Here is a 16,994-nt window from a genome sequence, read left to right as displayed (position 1 = left end):
CATTAAATATAGTCTAATAACTTTAATATAAACGAATTATTTAAAATATTTTCATTTTTAATAGATATATACATGTATATGTATATATGCGCTTAATTTTAAAGAATAAGCTTATATTTTATTATTATTTATTTAGTTATAAAATGTTTATTTATCACTAAATTATACATATATTTTTGAAATAATATTAGTAAAAAAATAAAAGAAATTAATTTTTTTTATCTAACATAAATTTAAAAAATTTTTTTTTTTTTAACTTCTACTTTTAAGAGAACTAAAAAAAATAAATAAAAAAATTAACTTCGATGAACAAATTAAAGAAATAAAACTTAAATATGTAATTCTTATTCTTATGTATTTAATATTTATATGAATAATTTTTTAAACATCTTTTATTCGAGATAATTTCAATAATTTATTATGCGAATAAAGAATAATAAAATTTTTTTATCAATTTAATTAAAGTTTTTATGCTAATAAAATATTTATACTTTTTTAATTGTTTTAAAATGTTTACAAAGATTTTTATTGTAGCAAAAATAGTTTTACATCATTTTAGAAAATAACGGTAAATTTTATGAAATATTTAATTGTACTTTTATTACAAATTTTCTTATATTCCACAATTATTTTTTTTTTTTGAAGTTTTATTGTTCAAAAGTATAATTTAAAAATAATAGAAAAAAAATATAATTTATAAATTTAATAAGCAAATAAGTTATATATTTTTAAGAAGCATATAATTATTTCATTGAAAAAGGATTTAAAAAAAATCTTTTGTTTTGTATACTTATTTTTTTTTTTAAAAGGTATCTCCATATATGTATCTTTTTCCTAGAATTTGACAAAATGACTAAAAAAATAATTTATTTTATTATATGAAAAAATATACAAAAGTTTTTTTTTTTGTGTGTAAACTTTTCTTCATTCTATTTTGGTAAATTTTTATTTATAACACAAATAAAGTTAAAGAGCAAGAACTCTTTTTATTGTTACTAGATCTATTTTTTTTATTCGATTTTTTTTTTTTTTTCCTTTTTAATTAATAATTAAATATATAAACAATTTATATTTTGTATCATATATAAAATTTTCTTTGTATACTTAAAAGAGCATATAAATATACATATTGTTAAAAAAATCACAAGATATTTTTAAAATGAAACAGAATATTAACTATTATTTTATTAAAAAAAAAAAAAAAAGATAAAAATGTAATTTATGGTAAATTTTTTTATATATAGCACTTTTATATATTATGCCATATATATCCACACTGCATAATTCCATAAATAATTTTATTTAAAAAATATATAATTATATTTTTTTTTCCAATGATACAAATTTGAAATGATCAACTAATATTCTAAATTTTTTATATCATTTGATATTTAATTGCATATTCTCTTTAATTTTGATTATGAATAAGTATATCATTTTTTTTTTTTTTTTTTTTTGCATTATAAATAACTTAATGAGTTATAAATTTTATAGATAAAAAATATTAAAAAATAAAATATAGAATAATTTTAAGCAGAAAACAAATAATAATAATAGGAATTTACATATATAATGAAGTCAGAAAAGAAAAAAAAATGAAAGTAAAAATTTTGTTCTTTTATTTAATTTTATTTTTACTTTTGTATTTTTCTTTTGACTATACGGATATTAATTCTTTTTCAAATGGAGATGGTTTCACGCTAACTGTAGCATATACTATATCACGAATGAACTGATTCATATATTCTACTGAGTAAGCAGATGTTGCTGTAACTCTAAATCTTGGATATCTTAATGGGCAAGCAGGATAAACTACAGCAGAAATCATCCAATTCATTTTTAACAAAACGTTACTAATTTTAAATAATCTATCAGGATCATTAGGAAAAATAACAGGTATTACACTAGTAGCATCATCTCCCTCTATGATATATTTATAACTTTCTGGGTAATCTTTTGGCCAGTGGCCCATCCCAGTCTTTAATCCATTTCTTAAATATTTTGCATTAAATTTAAGTTTCTCTATCCTCCATGGTTGAGAATCAATTAGTTCAAAAGCTTTCATTGCACCTCCTGCACAGTAAGCAGGTAGAGGCGCAGAGAAAACATTACCAATGCAATGAAAATCTAGGAATTCTACCACTTCATCAGATGCTACTATATATCCTCCAACCCCTCCTATAGATTTACTAAATGTGCCAACAATAATATCAGCTGCACCTGGCATATTAAAATGTTCTTCTAACCCTCTTCCGGTTTTTCCTAATACACCTAATCCATGAGCTTCATCTAAGTATAACTTTGCATTATGTTTTATACATAATTTTTTAACTGTTGGCAAGTCAGCTATATCACCATCCATTGAATATACTGATTCTATACATATCCAGCAATTTCTATATTTATTTCTGTACTTTATTAACAACAATTCTAAATGACTAAGATCATTGTGTTTGAACATAAAATTTTTTGAACCACCTGCTTGTATTCCCATTTTTACACATGCATGAGTACGACTATCATATAAAACCAAATCTTCTGGGGTTGAAACCGCTGCTATACCTGACATACAAGCTAAAAATCCACATACAGCTAAAATTGAATCATTGCGCCCAAAAAAATTGGCAACAACTTTTTCTAAATCTCTTAATATTTGACTATTTCCACCCAACATTCTTGGGCCATGGTTTCCTGTTGACCATTGCTTTGCTGCTTCTATTGCAGCATCTTGAACTAATGGTTCTCTTATAAAATCAAGATAAGAATATGAAGATATTGGTCTGGCTTTATTATTTTCACACAAAATATATTCATTTTTAACATCTGATACTTTCCACATGAAAGACCATCTACCTAATCTAATCAATTCTCTTTTCCCGTCTAAATAACTTTTCATTTCCGATTCATCTTTTTGAATAGGTAAATTGTACTTTTGTTTTACTAACATATAAAACAAATGCCTTTTAGACTCTGATTTGTATTTTAACACTGATAAATTTTTATATAATATAATTTTTTTTATTATATTTTTCGTCTTTTTTTTTAATAAATTCATGAAGTTTCCTTCTGATATTGACTCTTTTAATTCTATAGATAACTTATATAGATATGTAGTAAAAGTATGTAATTTACTATTTTTTTTTTTAAACAATCTATTTTCTACATTAGAATTTAAAGTAAAAATACTTTGTTGTATAGGTAGAAATTCTCCTAATACCCATGACAATCTTGGAGATCCTGCTGATGCATCTTCGTTAAATACAGCTAATACTAAAGCTAAAAGTACAATACCTGCTATTAAGTAATTTACAATATCAAAATTTTTTAAAATATCAAAACCTGCAAAATAGTTATAATCCATTAGTCTATTCAGAGACATTTTATTTTTTTTTTTTGTATTTTTTTCTTATTTTCTTATTCTATTTCTTTTAAATTTTATTATTTATCTATACTTCTTTTTTCTTTTATTTCCGTATTACTTTTTTACTTTTTTAAATAAAAAAAATTTGATATAGAAAGAGTGTAATTTTACTTCTAGTATAAAATTCGAAAGCTAAATAAACGCATAAAAAGTTGCTTCATCATATTCATAAATAAAAAAAAATTATTTTACTATTTAATAACATATAAATATATAGGTATAACTAAAGCATGACATAAAAACAAAACAAAGTATGCATTAACAGAATTAAAAACAACTACTTAAAAATAACTGTAAAAAAAATATATTCATATATATATATATACATATAAAAGAAAAATTTAATTTTTTTTTTTTTAAATATGTTAATTTTTCGTTTTTTATTTAAAAACTATAGCAGTATTTTACTGTATAATTTAAATACATATGTAAAAACTATACAGTTATTTGTATGCAAAGCATAACATATAAGTAAAATCATAGGATATATTATTAAAATAAAATTAAATCATTATTTTTATAAAAATAAATATATATAAAAAAAAAAAAAATCAATTTAAAAATTCATTAATTTGTATTCATAATGATAATACATTATGATTCTCTTTTTTTTCTAGAAATTTACCTAGATAAACAAGATTTATATAAATAAAAAATTATTACTAATAATATTCCATTTATATAGTATTCAGGAAGAATACCTTAAATGTAAATGTATCTTTCATATTAAAAACATAAAGACACCAATTTGATATTATAATATACGTAAAAAAAAAGGATTTAAAAATATAAAAAAAAAAAAAGAATTAAAAACATAAAAATAAAATATTATGATATTCTAATTCAAATTAGCAGGAAAAAAAAAAGATATGTACTACTTGAGTTAACTATCATTTTTTTTATTATTAATTTAAAAAACACTATGAATTATTAATTTATTTATACAACGAAAAAAAGTTGTGAAAAAATATCCAAGCAAATGAAATTAAGCGTTCTTATAAATATATATATATATATATATATATATTCTTATCTTGAGAAAAATATACTAATTTTTTTCCTAACGAAAAAAGATGAACATTTTATAAAAAATAGTGCACGCATTTACAAAAACCTTAAAAGTTTAAGTAAAAGAGTAAAATTCAGTTTTTTCTATACTTTTATGAATTTATCATAATTTATGAATGAAAAGCATAAGCTTAAAAAAAAAAAAAAAATTAAATATAAGGTTTGTATAACAAAAAATAAAACTTTTCTTAAATTAATTTTCAAATCAACCATGTAAAAATAATTATATATAAATGAAAAAAAAAAAAATTGTTTGAATATTTATATTATGATCACACACATAACCATTCAAAATTTCTTTAATTTTTTGTTTAAGTTTATAAACACAATTATAAATTCTTATAAAACTATATTTTGATATTATTTTTTCAAAGGTATCACTATGTATGAAAAATAAAAAATAAATACTTTAACTCATTTTTTTATAAGATATTAAAAAAAGAAAAAAAAGCATATAATTTTTGAGATCGCTAAATTATAAAAAATTACAAACATTTAAAATATGTAAATAGATTATAACAGTAGTTTTAGAAAACACAATACATTCTACTTTTAATTATATTAAGTATAAATGCCATAGATTAGAGAAATAAATAAAATGTAAACACAACAAAAAAAATGTAAATATTTAAATATATATAGGAAAAGAATATTTTAAATAAGAACATAAACTTAATGTGTAGAAAAAACTTATTTTTCGTGTAATGCTGAAAGTTATCTTAAAAAAAATAATATTGAAATGACATAATTTTTAAATTATCATATAAAATATCTTCATTAATAAATAAAAAATAATCTTATTTAAAATTAAAGTGAAAAATTTATATTCTTACCTATATTATAAATAGTATGTTGTAAACTTATATTTTTCGTTTTAAATTAAAATTATTTAATTTAAAAAAAAAAAAGAAAAAGAAAAAAAAATCATAAAAGGAAAAAAAATAAAAGAAATTATTAATAAAAATATATATTATGAATGTTAAAATATGTCACTTTCTAGTAAAAGAAAATGTTTACAATATAATGAAGATATATAGTCCACATATTTAAATGTTGTTAAGTAGTTATAAAATCAAAAAAAAGATAGATGAAGCCACTATGAATGTTGTTATCTTACTGATATTTATCAAAATATATTAAGATATCAATTAAAAGACAAAAAAAAAAATTATAAGTAAATTTGTTTTATTGAATAGTTAAAAATGGTTTTTGAATTGTGTAAATAAATTAATTATAGGTCTTCCTTTATTTTAATATTTTTATAGAGAATCATTCCCTTATTTTGATATTGAAGCAGATATATATTGTATTTTTATTTCTATAAATTATGATCAGAATATTTCTTGTAAAAATAAAAAAAGAACATATATATGGACATGTATTTGACTAAGTGAATATATTTTATATTTATTTTTTTATTTAATAAATAATCCTTCATTTCTTATTAATATATCATGTAAAAAAAAAAAAAGTATCAATCCTATTTTTATAATATTTCAGAGATAATATTGAAATATAATAGAACAATTAACTTTATTTTATTTAAAATTTTTTTTTTTTTTTTCAAGAACTTTTCTAATATCATTTTATTATCTTTATTTTACATGAGCTTAATTTTCTTATATATTTTAAAAATGTAAGTATTATGAAAGTTTTAAAATAATTTAAGAACTTAGTAATTATAAAACATAAAATTTGTTTATTTGGTATAAAAGTATAAAAATATTTTAATAAAAATATATTCTATAAAAAAGATAAACAATAAAAGAATAATAATATATCGTTAAATATATATAACGTACATATATTTACTTCGTTATTGTTTATGATTTTATTTAATATTTTTTTTCCTTTTTTTTTTTTTATGTGATCATATAATTATTAACTGTAATTTGAAAAATTATAATATTTTATGATAAAAGAAATGTTAATAAGAAGTCAATATAATTTCACTGTAAAGAGAAAATGCATTAATAAAAGTAATTCAGCTTCATTTTCTGAAAAATTCTGAATTAAAAATTATCTAATAACTAAGAAACATTTTTTTTTCTTTTGGTAGATAAAAAAATACAATACAACAATTATATTTAATTTTAATAGAATAAAATATTAAAGTACTACTCAACAAATATATGAAAAATTTAACAAATAATTGAAAGATTATTGAATTATATATAATTTTTTTTTCTTTTATAATTTTATTCAAAGGCATTTATTATTTTGTGTATATATATATATATATATATATTTTTTTTTTTAAATCGATTTAAAAATATTTTTTATAAGAACATACTTCAATCAACAATATTAAAAAAAATTTTTTTTTACATAAAATCATCGTAAATAATTTTTTTTTACTATTAAGTTCTATAATTTTGCTTTTTAAAATGATAGTATATTTATAATATACATATATTTTTTTTTTTTATAGAGTTAATATTTTTCCTTTGAAATTTTAATTTTTATTTATTTATTTATTTTTTTGTTATGTTTAAACTTAGATAAATGATATGTTATGTAGATCATTTATTTTTAATAATTCATTAAAAATTCTGACAAATAATATAAAAATGAAAATAAATAGGGGTTATCACAATAATAATAAATCAACAAAAATTTTGAAAAATGTGAATGAAGTAATAAATAAAAAAAATGGTAAAAGAAATATAAGTACATCAAAGGTAAAAAGCGGTAATAAAATGAATATGATATTATATAAAAAGCATGGACAACATTTATTAAAAAATCCAGGTATATTAGATAAAATTATAATGGCAGCAAAAATCAAAAGTTCAGATATAGTACTAGAAATAGGTTGTGGTACAGGTAATTTAACGATAAAATTATTGCCTATAGCAAAAAAAGTAATAACTATAGATATAGATGCAAGAATGATTAGTGAAGTAAAAAAAAGATGCTTATATGAAGGCTATAATAATTTAGAAGTTTACGAAGGCGATGCAATTAAAACTGTTTTTCCCAAGTTTGATATATGCACAGCTAATATTCCTTATAAAATATCTAGTCCACTTATTTTTAAGTTAATTTCTCATAGACCACTATTTAAATGCGCAGTTTTAATGTTTCAAAAAGAGTTTGCCGAAAGAATGCTTGCAAACGTTGGTGATAGCAATTATAGCAGATTAACTATTAATGTAAAACTATTTTGTAAAGTAATTAAAATATGTAATGTTAATAGAAGTAGTTTTAATCCTCCTCCAAAAGTCGATAGTGTTATTGTTAAGCTCATACCAAAGGAAAATAATTTTTTAACAAATTTTGATGAATGGGATAATTTATTAAGGATTTGTTTTAGTAGAAAAAGAAAAACACTCCATGCTATCTTTAAAAGAAATGCTGTTTTAAATATGTTAGAACATAATTATAAAAACTGGTGTACATTTAATAAAAAAGTTCCTATTAATTATCCTTTTAAAGATTATTGCTTAAATATTTTAAAAGATCTAGATATGAGTGAAAAAAGAAGTATCAATTTAGACGAAAACGATTTTTTAAAATTATTATTAGAATTCAACAAAAAAGGAATACATTTTTTTAATATTTCTAATGTTAAGAATAATGATATATATAACGTTTATTTAGATGATGAAGAAGATAATGAACAAGAATTGAATGAAAATAATTTATAATGTATTTTTCAAAAATCTTATTTTTAAAATTTAAAAAAAGTAATAAAAAAAAAGAACAAATAATAAAGTTTTTTTAAATATTAAATCTAATTTATTTAAAGACAAATTATATAAAAAAATGATGAAATGAAAAAAAAATTTGTCCAACCATATATTTGTTTAATTAAATACATTCTTTAATTTTTTTTTTTAAAATTTTTTAAGTTAACTTCACAAAATATAGCAAAAAAATAAAATAAAATAAAATGAATAAAATAAAAATAAATACAAGTATAAAAATGTAAATAAAATAAAAAAAAAAATGACATACAAATAAAGACAGTAGCGGAATATGTTTGAAAAATTATATTCTATATCTTAACTAAAATATAAAGATTCTTACCAATAATAAAAATTTTGTTTAAAAGTTAAATTTTCGTTTGTAATAAAATTTTATTTTCCCTTTACCATATATCTAGCATTTTCGACTTACAACATGAGGATTCATCATGAATTTTTTTACAATTTAATGAACAGTAATATCTTACATATGATTTGGGTTTATGCTCATAGCATTTCAAGCATTTATACTTTCCTTCAAACCCGCATACAATACAAAATTTTCTTCTAATTAAGGAAGTGCTTCCTCCATTTACTGTTGTCCAGCAATAACTTTTCATTCTACAAATAAAGAGAGCATATTTAAAAAAATAAAATATACATATATATAAAATATAGACAAAAATATAAAAAAAATATAAATAAATATATAATTATAAAAACCTAATTTTTAGCTTAATATACACACAATTTATATATATAATATATATATATATATTTTTCTTATATTCATTTCTAATTGCAATTTTATTTTTACTTAAAAGCATCAGCTTCATCTTGAGCAAGAATCAAATTTATATCAACTTTTTCTCTTTGTTTAAATTTACATGAAACGTTTCTATTCAAGCTAACATTGTTATTTGTTATTTCGATATCATCATTATCTTCACTATCTGATCCCTTCTTTCTTTTTCTTTTTTTTACATTTTTTATATTTTTTTCAAGACGCTTTCTCCCCATTAAAAAAATGAAATTTAATAAATTTTTCCTAATTTGTTCTCTTCTTATAATATAAAAAAGCTACGCATATTATTTCATCAATAAAAAAATCAAAAATATTACAAACAAAAAAAAAAAATAAAATAAAAAAAATTATATTTTTAAATTTAAACAGAAACTAAAAAAAAAAATAAAAAAAAACGTAATATTACAATAGAACCGGTAAAATAAATTTAAAAAAAAAAATGAAAAAATAGAATATTACTTTACAAATTAAAATATAATACATAAATACTTTTGATGTTACAAAAATTTTTAAAATTTAAAATTAATTAAAATAAAAATTATTTCTTTTAATTTAAATTATGTTAAAATAAAAAAAAAAAATAAAATAAAATAAAATGAAAATAAATGAATATTAAAACAAAATATATCAACGAAATAATAAAAGAAAATAAAATTAGAAAAAATTCATTAATATAAAATAATTTTTTTCTCATGTATATATATATTATTAATACAAATTAATAATAACTTAATATTTTTTTAGTCAAATTATATAATCTTATCAATTTTTATGGTTATTTTCTTTTAATTTTCTCCTTTTATTAATATTAAATTTAAAATATCATTTACATCTCTGGTACTTAATAATTTCCTAATTAAAAAAATGTAGTACTTTTAATTACAATAACTTTAATATTATTAATTAATGCTCTCTTTTAATTTTTTTTTTAATTTTCATTAAAAGCCATTTTTGGAAGTATTCATAAATTTAAATAAGAAATTTCTCCTATTATTTTAGAACGATGTGTTTGTGTGTAAATATATTTTTATAAATAATCATAGAAAAGTATGCAAAAAAAAAAAAAAAAAAAGAAAAGAAAAAAATAAAAGAAAAAAAAAGATTAAGTGATATAAAGTTTATTAAAAATGTAGAATTATAATTTTGCATTAATAAAAAGCTTACATAAAAATTTAATAACTTACTATAAAAGTAGTAAATGAAAAACAATTTTTACTGAAAAATTACCAATATTTTTTTAAAGATGAATTAAAAATGCCAGAAAATACATTAATATAATTAATAATTTTATTGATATTCCAATAAATAAATTTTTTTTTTTTTCATCTGTCTTTTCATCCTTTTTATTTTTATCACATTCTTTTGCTTCTTTTATTTTTATTTTTAATAAATTTTTTCTTAAAGGAAAAATAAAATTATTATTATAAATAATGAGTAAAAAGTTTTCAATTTTTGTATGAATAAATCAAAGAGGAGTAATAAAAGAAGTTTTCGTTAAATAAAAAGAGAATATGAATATTCAAAAAATTACAACATTTTGTTTTATTATTTCTTATTTAGTATTTTGTCATATTATATGGAATGGATGTTATAATATTTACTCCACTTCTGAAGATGAAATGTATAGCATGCTATATTCTAAAAAAAAAGAAGGGAAATCCATTAAAGCTGATATAAAAAATAACATAAAATTAAAAGATATAAAAAAATTTTACGTGAAATCAACACCATGCCCTGTCTTACCTAGGCCATTTAGTATAATTTAAAAAAAAAAATAAAATAAAATATTTATTAGAAATAAATTGAAATTTAGAGCTTAAAATTATTTTTAATATAAAAGTAAAATATAATATATTATTACCTCTTTTATTATAGTTTCTTTATAATTTTTATTTTATTTTATTTTTTTTTTTTTATATTAATAGAATCTATTTTTCACTTAAATTGGTTTAGAAAATCATCCGAACTAATACCTATAAGTATACAGCTGTATTCTATGTTTGATGAAAAAAATAATTTCTTAGGATTTATTCTTTTGTGTTCAGCAATATTTACAATTATTGAATGGGTGTATATAGCGTAGGAAGAAAAAAAAAATTTTTAATGATAGAGTATATAAATATTATTCATATTTGTATCTTTATTAGTTATATTTATTTATATAATTCTATTTTATTTACTTTTTTTTTTTTTTTTCAGTTATTTAGCTTGTGTTTTACTATGGGATGGAGTTATTAAACCTCTATTTAAAATTTTATATATACTAATTTCAACCTACATGATTATAAAATTTATAGTAATATTTTTACCATATACCAAGTCATATATTTCTCCAGAAAATTATAATTATATATCATCATTCGTCTTAAATTTTTATAATTTAATTACCAAGGTAACTAAATAATTTTTATAATTTAAAAGGAAATTTTTATTTTATTTTATTTTTTATTTTTTTCGGTGTATTCTTATTGATATAATATAATTTTTTTCTCATATATTTATTCAGTGTTTCTTTTTATATTCCATATTTCGTATTTTTACTTTTTTATTTATTTAATGAATAATATTAATCCTTTATGTGTAATAAAAATGTTATTTTAACTTTTTTTTTTTTTTTTTTAAAGATATCAAAAGAGCTCGGACATTTAATGAACAAAGTGATTCAAGAGAGTGCTGTAATCAATAAGGAACTTTAAATTAAAAAAAGAAAAAGATATTTACACAACTTACAGAAAAATGTTACATTATTCTAAATAAAAACTGGAACATATTAAGTACGTAGAAATATATTTGAAAAATGAAATTTCCTATTTTTAAAAAAAAAAAATTTAATTTTAGAAAATTTTATTTGTAACTTTAGAATTTTTGTTTCAAATCTAAAAAACTTTTAAATTATTTGGTTCTTTTCATTTTTAAATATTCTTTTTAAAGTTTTCAATATTTTTTTTTTTTTTATTTTATACTTAATCTTATATTTGAATGAATGAATTTAAATATCAATATTTTTTATTTTTATATAAACTTCATAAAAGTGTTATAATATATATAATTTTTTTATTAATATATATATATATATATATATATATATATATATATATATATATATATATATATATATTGAACAAATGAATAATAGCCACAAATATTCCATATACACAACTATTTGTTAAAAAAAAATTTCCAAAATGAAAAAGTATTTATTTTATTTTTCTTTTTTTTATAAAAAAGACATAATAAAAATAATATATAAGTCTTTAGTAAATACAAATATTATTCATAAATAAAAATTAAAAAAAAAAAAATAATAAAATAAGTTTTATATTCTGTGAACACGAATAAAAGTTTTAATATAAAAAAATAAAGTGCAAATTTTAAATTAACAAAAAAAAACTTGTAATAACATATAATTTTTCTATATTCAAAAATAATATGAAAAAATAGAGCAAATGACACTTGATAGAGTTAAAAATGAAAAAAAAAATAAAAATTTTTAACAAAAAAATATAAATATATATATAGTGGTGAAATAATAATAAAAAGAAAGAATAAAATTGAAATAACAAATGAACGTAAATGCATACATATATTTATATAGGTGCACAAGTTTTTTTTTGAAATAATTAATCTGATACATCTTCATGGGCACTTTTATTATTTACTTTTTGTATATGTCTGTAAAAATTATAAGAATTTTTTGCTAAATAAAAAAAAACTTTATTAATATAAGATAATACTTCCATATTTCCATTATATAAGCAAGTAGATATAATAAGAATAAATGCTAAAATTAATGGCAAAATTATATTTAATTTAAAAAAAAGACGAGTAAATGATAATATCTCATTCCATCCAAATAGTAATAAAATAACCCAAAATAATAAAGGAATGTTCTTTAAACTCATCTTTCCTCCTGTTTCTTGTATATACTGTGCATCTCTACACAATTCTTGCATTTTTTTTTTTGCTTTATTTTTCCCTTTTTCTATTATTTCTTCTTTAATAAAATTATTTGGTAAATAATCATCAATAATTTCTACTTTTATATTTTTTTGAAGAATTTCAATTATTAAGAAAGCATAGTTTTTTGATTCACGAAAAATTTTTTTTAACTCTAACATAGAAATATCTTTCCACTGTCTTGGTTGTTCAGCTTCATCATAATTAAATACTAATTCAAATCTTTGTATAATAATACGAGATAAATTCTCTGATATTTCATTAAATTTGTTTTTTAAAACATCAATTATTTCTTCTAAATAAAATTTCTTTAATTCAATCATAAAATCTATATTCTCCATTTTCTTATTTATTTCCTCATTTACAGTGCTTATATATTTTTCTTTATTTTTAATTATATTAATTTTTTTTGCATTATAAAAATTTTTGTCATAATTATCTTCTTTGTCATTTAATGAGAAATATAATTTCTCTTTTTTTTCATTATTATATATTTCACTTTTTTTATCATTATCATCATGGTAATAACTTCTTGATAGCTCATTATCCTTAAGATTTATAAAACATTTAGTTAAATTAGTATTAATGTTTTCTTGTAATTTTATAACTATATTCAATGTAGAATCCCAATATTCATCAGTATTTTTTGTAGTAATAAGTAATGTATCAATAGATTTAAATCTACTTTTAATAGTAGACCTTACTTTATCTAATAAAAGATTGTATTGAATGTTTTTAATTCTATTTACGTCTTTACATATTGAAGTGGATAGTGTGTTCAACGAAGATTTATAATTAAATTCATGAAATGTTTTTTTTTTAATTTCAATATTACATTTTTCGTAATTTTCAAAAAAATTACAAAGAGTTTGGTATTCTAATGTATCCGCGTTATGTAAAAAATTAGTCCATAAATAAACACACTTATCGTGCTTGTCTTGATTTCCATCCTTTTGCAAAGAATAATTTACTTCTTTTTTATTTAAATTTGATTCTTCATCAAATAAAAAAATGTTTTTATCAGTTGAACAGACTTTATATAAATTATTTAATTCATTAGAAAATTTCATTGACAATATTCTTTGTACAAAATTTAAATTATTATCAACAATTAATTGTAATTGTATAAATAAATTTTCTAGTAATTCTTCAGATGTTTTTAAACATATACTTTCTTTATATCTTGAAGCATCAGATAAATAATCATTTAAACATTTTTGTATAATATCATTTTCCGCCCACTCCTTAAAATTATCAATAGGTTTATGATGAGATAAATCTATTTTTTCTTTAATTATTTTATTTATATTATTAAGAACATTATTTTTTATCTCTTGGCATCTAAATGTTGCTAACATTTCTTTCTGAGATGGAATATCTAATTGTGATTGTTTTACTATAGTACTCCATATGTTATTACAATATTGAGCAAAACCATCAGAAGGAATATTTCTAGAATATTGTAATGGCTTTAATTCGTTTATCCATTTTTTTCTTAAGTTGTTTACATCATTTATAAAATCTTCTTTTTTAATGATAGCATGTGACAAGCCTACTACCTCAATAATAAAAAAGTTATTAATGTTAATATCTCCTAATTCATTTGGTTTTTTCATTTCTTTCCATATTCTATTCAAATAATCTTCTATTATTTTCTTTTTAACTATTTCTATTGATGCAAAGTCTTCAAACCAATCTCTTACTGCAAATAATAAAATAGTTTTGGGGCAATTTCTATCTTGCTGGAATAATTCTAAATTTACTTCCATTACTGTTTTTAGTAATCCATAATTAGAAGCTGTGAAATTTCCTAAAGAATGATACCATAAGTTAACAATTACACAATCAGCTAAAGCCAAGCAAAATAAAGCTGACCTATGCTCGAAAGTTAATCTGTTATCTCCCCTTTCTTTTGAATCAGTTCCTTCTACATCAAGTATTAAGGTTGGCCTCGTTTCATTATTTTCTCTTTTTTTCTCATTATTTAAATAATTTATATCATTATATATCTTATGTTCTAAGTTATTTGCATAATCAAAACTCGAATTATTTTGAAACATTTCGTAACTTAACCACAACCCTTTTGTTGTTTGACTATGCCCTTGTTTTGTATTCATTACATCAAAACATGTTTTAAATAAATGATTTAACAATGTACTTTTGCCACTACTTTGACTTCCTAATATAGCTATTACATTATAATCAAACCCTAAATTTGATAATTTATTTTTAGACATCCATTCTTTTAAGTCACCTACTATATTGCCATCATAATCAATTATTTGAGTTATAATATCGCTTTGCATTTTTATCTTACAAATGTTACACTTTTTTTATTTCTATTTTTATATATTTATATTTTATGCATATATATATCTTAATTTTATTATTATTAAATATACATTTAATTCTTATATATTTCTTTTTTACTTAAAAACACTAACACACATATTTGTTTTTTTTATAAAATAACTTTAAGTTTCTATCTTGGAAATATATATATGCGTAATTTTTATTTTGTAATAAATGAAGTTAAAAAGATACAATGCAAATTTATTTAAATACCAATTTAATAACAGTTTAAAATTAATACAATTATAATAATTTAATTCAATAATAAGAAAAATAAAGGATATAATTTAATAAATATTTTGTTATAACTCATTATTCTTAACCTTTAATACACAACATAATCCATCCTTGAAGTAGTTTTCTTTTTATGTTAATTAGAAATACAAAATATATATTCTTATGAGCTGTATTTGTGTACAAATTTTAATTTTTTTTATATTTTAATGGTACATATATTTTTTTTTCAAACGTCAAAAAAGAAAAAAAAAATACTCACTAAAATAAAATAAAAACAAAATTAATTTTGCTGAAAGTGAATAAAAAATTTTAATTTTTGATATAAATAAGATATTTTTTTTTTTTTTTAACAAAATATATTTATATATTTGAAGTAATTTTTGATATATAAATATGTGTATCCATAACATTTGTAAAATATTTTGCACAATTTAAAATAAAATTTATTATTTTCATTTTTATCAGATTTACTTAAAAAAAAAAATTTTTTTTTCACACAAATTTACATTTTAATAAGAGATAATTTATATATATTTTTCAAATGTTCAGAAGAATTTTTTTTTTATTTTCTATTTTTTGTTATATTTTTTTTTCTTTAATTATAGGTTCTTAATAAAATTTAAGAAATATTTAATAATAAGGAATAGCATTTTAACACATTAACACAATGTAATTGCTATAATAATAAATAATAGTTATATTTGATACAAAAACAATAACAATCTTATGATTATACTTATGAGATGGTATATATAAATAAAACATAAAAATAATTATACGAAAAAATTACATATGAATATTAATAAATTATATATTAAGCATATCTAGATTTATGTTTTGATTTGCATATCTACAACTTTACAGATAAAATAAATTATAATTTTTAGATATTAAAAAATCTAGAACACAAAAATTCCTTAAGTTATAACTATTTTTTTTTTAATTGTAGTATTTTAAGTAACTTTATATATTCATATTTATCTTTATCATTTTCAGTTATTTTATAAATGCATAGTAAAAAAAAATTTTTGCTTTTAAGTTTTTATTACAAGGATTTTCGTTAACTCATTTTAAATTAAATATAAATTAACACATAAACCAAAAACCTTTAAATTCTTAAATATATATAGATTTTTGTCTTTTTTGATTTAGTTGTATTTACCTCATATAAATCTTTATTTTATTTTTCTATAATATATACATAAGTATTCTTTATTATAAACGTTTCTAACACTTATCTAAATAAATATATTTACCTAAATTTAAAAAAAATATACAAATAAATAACAAAATTAATAATTACAAAAATAATTATAACCTTAAATTTAATTTTTAAAAAGCACATTTAAGAAAAAAAAAAAAAAAATTAATATATTTAAAAATAAAAAATTAATATATTAAATAATAAAAAATTAACATAATAATAATAAAAAAAAAAAATAATATTAAAAAAATATTAATATTA

The 16,994-nt window shown here is 18.2% G+C and overlaps 5 protein-coding genes across 5 annotated transcripts; 2 read left to right on the top strand and 3 right to left on the bottom strand.

Moving 5' to 3' along the window:
- Positions 1-1,657: 1,657 nt before the first annotated feature.
- On the bottom strand, positions 1,658-3,379 carry PRELSG_1335400 (serine C-palmitoyltransferase, putative; the record flags this gene model as incomplete). The annotated part of the gene is made up of 1 exon (XM_028678884.1): positions 1,658-3,379. The coding sequence occupies one exon, from the start codon at positions 3,377-3,379 to the stop codon at positions 1,658-1,660; it is 1,722 nt and encodes a 573-aa protein (XP_028535986.1).
- A 3,620-nt stretch (positions 3,380-6,999) lies between these two features.
- PRELSG_1335300 (small subunit rRNA dimethylase, putative) lies at positions 7,000-8,139 on the top strand (the record flags this gene model as incomplete). The annotated part of the gene is made up of 1 exon (XM_028678883.1): positions 7,000-8,139. The coding sequence occupies one exon, from the start codon at positions 7,000-7,002 to the stop codon at positions 8,137-8,139; it is 1,140 nt and encodes a 379-aa protein (XP_028535985.1).
- Positions 8,140-8,582: 443 nt separating this feature from the next.
- Positions 8,583-9,198, bottom strand: PRELSG_1335200 (zinc finger protein, putative; the record flags this gene model as incomplete). The annotated part of the gene is made up of 2 exons (XM_028678882.1): positions 8,583-8,799; positions 8,996-9,198. The coding sequence occupies 2 exons, from the start codon at positions 9,196-9,198 to the stop codon at positions 8,583-8,585; spliced, it is 420 nt and encodes a 139-aa protein (XP_028535984.1).
- Positions 9,199-10,494: 1,296 nt separating this feature from the next.
- PRELSG_1335100 (conserved Plasmodium protein, unknown function) lies at positions 10,495-11,679 on the top strand (the record flags this gene model as incomplete). Its single annotated transcript, XM_028678881.1, has 4 exons — positions 10,495-10,738; positions 10,909-11,062; positions 11,183-11,375; positions 11,608-11,679. The coding sequence occupies 4 exons, from the start codon at positions 10,495-10,497 to the stop codon at positions 11,677-11,679; spliced, it is 663 nt and encodes a 220-aa protein (XP_028535983.1).
- Positions 11,680-12,603: 924 nt separating this feature from the next.
- On the bottom strand, positions 12,604-15,246 carry PRELSG_1335000 (root hair defective 3 GTP-binding protein (RHD3) homolog, putative; the record flags this gene model as incomplete). Its single annotated transcript, XM_028678880.1, has 1 exon — positions 12,604-15,246. The coding sequence occupies one exon, from the start codon at positions 15,244-15,246 to the stop codon at positions 12,604-12,606; it is 2,643 nt and encodes an 880-aa protein (XP_028535982.1).
- Between the last annotated feature and the right edge of the window lie 1,748 nt (positions 15,247-16,994).

The sequence above is a fragment of the Plasmodium relictum genome (assembly GCF_900005765.1).
Source record: "Plasmodium relictum strain SGS1 genome assembly, chromosome: 13".
In the NCBI taxonomy this organism is placed as follows: domain Eukaryota; phylum Apicomplexa; class Aconoidasida; order Haemosporida; family Plasmodiidae; genus Plasmodium; species Plasmodium relictum.
The sequence above is the reverse complement of the archived record's forward strand: the minus strand, read 5'-3'. Positions and strand labels throughout refer to the sequence as shown.